The 4,893-nt window shown below is 41.4% G+C and overlaps 1 protein-coding gene across 1 annotated transcript; it reads right to left on the reverse strand.

The window, feature by feature from the left end:
• Nucleotides 1-977: 977 nt before the first annotated feature.
• On the reverse strand, nucleotides 978-2,450 carry LOC140176639 (serine/threonine-protein phosphatase 7 long form homolog). Its single transcript, XM_072208174.1, has 4 exons — nucleotides 2,334-2,450; nucleotides 1,729-2,252; nucleotides 1,525-1,612; nucleotides 978-1,427 (listed from the first exon to the last, which is right to left on the reverse strand). The coding sequence occupies exons 1-4, from the start codon at nucleotides 2,448-2,450 to the stop codon at nucleotides 978-980; spliced, it is 1,179 nt and encodes a 392-aa protein (XP_072064275.1).
• Nucleotides 2,451-4,893: the final 2,443 nt, after the last annotated feature.

The following is a 4,893-nucleotide window of genomic DNA, read 5'->3' on the forward strand; positions in this document are numbered from 1 at the left end:
GGGATGAGTCATACAACGACATCCCTAGGTGGGTGTTGGGTGTCCAGCTGACGATGCCTGGAAGTGTTGCGGTCCTCAGAACGAGCCCGGTTCGAGTTGGAGGACAGGTGGACGAGTCTCAAGCGTATTTCCACAGACTTTTCTGGACTTTCCCTCCGTTCATCGAGGCATTCCGTCATTGCAAGCCGCTAGTCAGCATTGACGGCACACATCTGTATGGGAAGTATGGGGGAACGTTGCTCATCGCGATTGCACAGGACGGGAACTCCAACATTCTACCAGTCGCATTCGCCCTGGTGGAGGGTGAGAATGCAGAGTCCTGGACATTCTTTCTCTCGCACCTTCGAGAGCACGTGACCCTGCAGCCCGGTCTGCTGGTTATATCGGACAGGCACAACGGCATCAAGGCTGCGCTTGAGGCCCCTGACGGAGGTTGGTTACCGCCATCTGCGTACCGTGCATTCTGCATACGACACGTAGCGGCTAATTTTGCCCTTACCTTCAAGGGCAAAGATGCTAGGAGGCTACTAGTCAATGCGGCGTATGCGAAGACCGAGGTTGAATTTGATTACTGGTTTGATATTCTTCGGTCTGAAGACCCGGCGATGTGTGACTGGGCGAACCGGATTGACTACTCCTTGTGGACTCAGCATCGTGATGAGGGTCGGAGATTCGGTCACATGACGACCAACATCTCCGAGTGTGTGAATTCAATCCTCAAGGGGGTCAGAAATCTCCCTGTAGCATCCCTGGTGAAGGCAACATATTGTAGGCTTGCGGAACTCTTTGTTCGCAAGGGGAGAGAGGCTGAGGCGCAGATGGGAACCGGACAACAATTCAGTCAACATTTCGTGATCATCGTCCATACCATGATCAGGCCACCTAAACTCACGCTGGCTCCGCCGTGTCCCCACACCCATCCTCCTCTCAACCCTACGCCTGTCCGGCACGTCCTCAGGACGATCCATGTCAGGAACTCACCCCGGACCTCGCTGTGACGCCTCAACTGGAACCAGAACTGATCTAGGATCCCCCAGCTGCGTGTCCGGAGACAAGAACCTCTTCCCATGCTGACTCCACCAATCAAGGAACTCATGCGACGGTCCGGGGTCGGCAACAACGTCGAACCTCAGCACACTCTGCTGACGAGAGTCCCAGTAGAGATGCCACTTCTCCAAATAAGACGGAAACCACCAATCGCCACCTCTACCGTCCTTGGACATCAGAAAGTCGATGTTCAGGGCGGGAAGCGGAGGGGGCTGCACCCCTCCAAACTGCGGAAGAACACGATCTATCTGATGCCACTCTATGACAGCAAAGTAGATCAGCGCGGTCACAGAGCGCCACAACGCCATATGCCGAGGCTCCAAAACCTCCGGATGCAAAACCTGAAGTACGTCGGGGCTACTGTACGGCATCCATATGAACTGCACAACACAAGGAAGCCATTCTTGTCAGGGCAACTGTTGGAACCAAATAGAAAGGCTTGATTATAAAAGGACACTTGTTAACTAGCATACTCACCTCCCTGTCCTGTAACCGGTCTATCCTGAGCCTCCACATCGCCACTCTAGGACCCTTCTCGCTCCCGGAAGGGTTGTAACCTGACCATCTGCAAGATACACATGTGTTACATCAACTGAAATATGTGTTTAGAGTATGCAATAGACTATTAATGAAATGCAGTGATGTGTGTAAAATTCAAACAGATAAGGCCGTTTCTAGTACCTCGAGGCCAACGGCCAGCTGAACGTCTCATATCCTGCAGGCCTAAACCGAGGAAAGCGCCAAAAGATCCAAGACTGAAGTAGCTGAAGCGGGCCGGCTAACTTGACGACATGTCTGTTCGCGACTCGGCACATGCAACGGTACAACCAAGCCAGTGCTGCAGAACCCCAGCTGTAGGTACCCAGCTCCTCCAGCCTCGCTACGTACGGAAGCCATCTGATGTGAATCCGGTTCCCGGACTTGTCCGCGAATAGCTGCGTGCCCAACAACATCATGATGTATGCACGGGCATATCGGCGCACAGTCTCCTCATCTGCATCCTCCGGGCACTCGCCAAAAGTCTCCTGAAACCAGCTGCAGTTCACGGCGTACTTCTGAACCTGACTAGGAGGAGGTATAACTCCGAGCAACTCCTGGAACCAGACCCAGGCTGGACGGCCACCCTCGATGTATATATGAAACTCTGACAGGCACCCGCTCACGTAACGGCCGTCCACTGGCAAACCCAGCTGGTATGCCACGTCCTGGAGTGTGATAGTGCACTCTCCGAACGGCATATGAAACGTGTGTGTCTCGGGACGCCATCGCTCCACGAATGCACTGACAAGGGCCTCGTCTAGCCGGAACCATCGGTCGTTCAACCTTGCAAGATGGTATAGACCTGCCATTTGTAAGTACGGAACGTATCTATCATCCAGTCGCATGCCCTGCTGCCGCCGCATGCTCCTAATGCATCGCTGGGGCTGCGAGTAGTAATGAACCGCATAGTTAAAACCAGCTTAAAAACTAACCACAACCGTAAGCAACGCGATAAATCATCAACAAACCATTCTGCTAAATAAAACCGCATAACATTACATGAAAGATAAGCAACTGGAAAACAAACCCATATACCGCACAACTAAGCCGTTAACATAAACCGGCTTAACGAGATCCACTAACAAGAAAAACCTTAACTAAACCGGTTTACATAAAACATATAGCGTAAGACAACTACAATCAAACAAGTCAAACAAATCACCAACATAAAACCACTAACGAAAACCACCTACCCTAAACCACTCAAATAAACCGCTTGCATAAACCACTCACAAAAATCGGTAACATAAACCACCAAAAAAAACCACTAACAAAAACCACTAACTTAAACCACTAACTTAAACCACTAACATAAACCACTACCCTAAACCACCAACCTAAACCACTAACATAAACCACTAACTTAAACCGCTAACTTAAACCACTAACATAAACCACCTACATAAACCACTAACATATACCACCATCTAACCCACATGCAAAACTACTAAGTCACAAATACCGCTATAATAAAAAATATTTCCGTACTAACCTCGTCGTTGATGACCCCGGCTATATGAGCGACTCCGTCCAAGCGATATAACCGTGCCGGATCGTCCCCCATCAGCAGAGTATTTCGTTTGGGTCTTCCTCGGAGAGAATCTGGGCGTTTTCTCTGAGATTTGGTGGGGTAGGGGGAAGGAATAATAGTTCGAATGAGGGTGATTCGAACTCCTTATATAGCCGAATCACCCCTAATTCGAACCAGCTTGGTTCGATTTATGAAGGACCATGCCAAGGGTAATTCGAACCAGCCTGGTTCGAATTACATACGTTGCACAATTGGCTATAGTTCGAACTAGAGGAGTTCGAATTACTTGAGTTAGTAGTTCGAACCACATTGGTTCGAATTACATACAAAGCTCCTCTTCACCTAATTCGAACCACCCTGGTTCGAATTACTAAGGTTTGTAATTCGAACCACCCTGGTTCGAATTACATAAAATTGATGTTTGGCTTATTGCTGAAATGATTTTCACTTTGGCGTATTTAGGTTACACATTTCTTGCCTTGGCTTATTCTAGTTTTTTGCCCTTTTTTCTTTTAGTGTCGTTTTTGTTCTATTTTCCTTTCTTTCAGTTAAAAAGAACTCCAAAGTCTACAATATATATATATATATATATATACCACTTATTATATTATGTTTGTTCTAAAATAAAATATAAATAATTTTTTGTGTTTTATATTAAAAAATATTTTATTAAACTTAACACATAATAATTATATTATTAAATTTAATTTAGTATAAAAAATAAATAAATAAACTCAAAAAATAGTAATAACTAATTTTATTATATTAACTAATTAATTATTGATAATTAAATTGAATTAAAACTTAGTTTCTTAATTAAATACAACTTAAATTATTAATGATTTTTTAAAATTATTTAAGATTAAAAAAAATATTATCTATATATTAATATACTGTAATTATTTTGGTTAAAAAATTTATTTATACCATAAAACTATAATAAATAGATTTAATAATTAAATATGAGATAATAAAAAGTAAAATAATTGTTTAAGAACATATATAAAAAAAATAATATTTAGTCATGTTAAAATAAAAAAAAGTCATTATAAATTATTTTTTTTTGTTATCTTGAGTATTATACTGTGCGTATGAAATTATATTTTTATTATTTTAAATATTATAATAAGTGATTGTGTGTATATTTTTAGTTTTTATTAATATGTATAGATAGTTCTAATTTAAAATTTTAAATATATCTAAACCAATTTGGATTTGTCAAGTGATTAGCTTAGTCGTCCGCTTAAATAAGTATTGGGGATTCAAATTCCATCTTGTACGTGTAGTAACTCATTGACAGCTAATTACATACTCTTAATAGAACTCAAATTTACGATAAATTAGTTCTTAACTTATTAGATATCGTGGGAAGTGAAGTCAAAAAAAGTTCTATACCTAAATTTTATTATATTTTTATCTCAACTGTTAAATTTTTCTGAGTCTATTATTGTATATACATTTTTCTAATCAAGTGATATGAGGATGTTTTTTAATATATAGGACTATATATATTATTAATGTATATATAAATTATTCATGTCAATAAAAGAATAAATTAAAATCCACATGACATTCAATTCTTTACTTTGAAAAACAAATGAGATGAATATAAAAAACATTATTCTTGTTTAAATTAGACCTAAATTAAACTAATATATAATATAAAATTGAAAGTCAACATACAAATAAATTTTGGGACTTACGTACGGCACACAAGTCAAATGTTATGAATAAGACCCTTGTCAAACGTGAGACGTGGCCATATATGTTGTCAC

This window comes from Arachis hypogaea, chromosome 12, assembly GCF_003086295.3.
Source record: "Arachis hypogaea cultivar Tifrunner chromosome 12, arahy.Tifrunner.gnm2.J5K5, whole genome shotgun sequence".
In the NCBI taxonomy this organism is placed as follows: domain Eukaryota; kingdom Viridiplantae; phylum Streptophyta; class Magnoliopsida; order Fabales; family Fabaceae; genus Arachis; species Arachis hypogaea.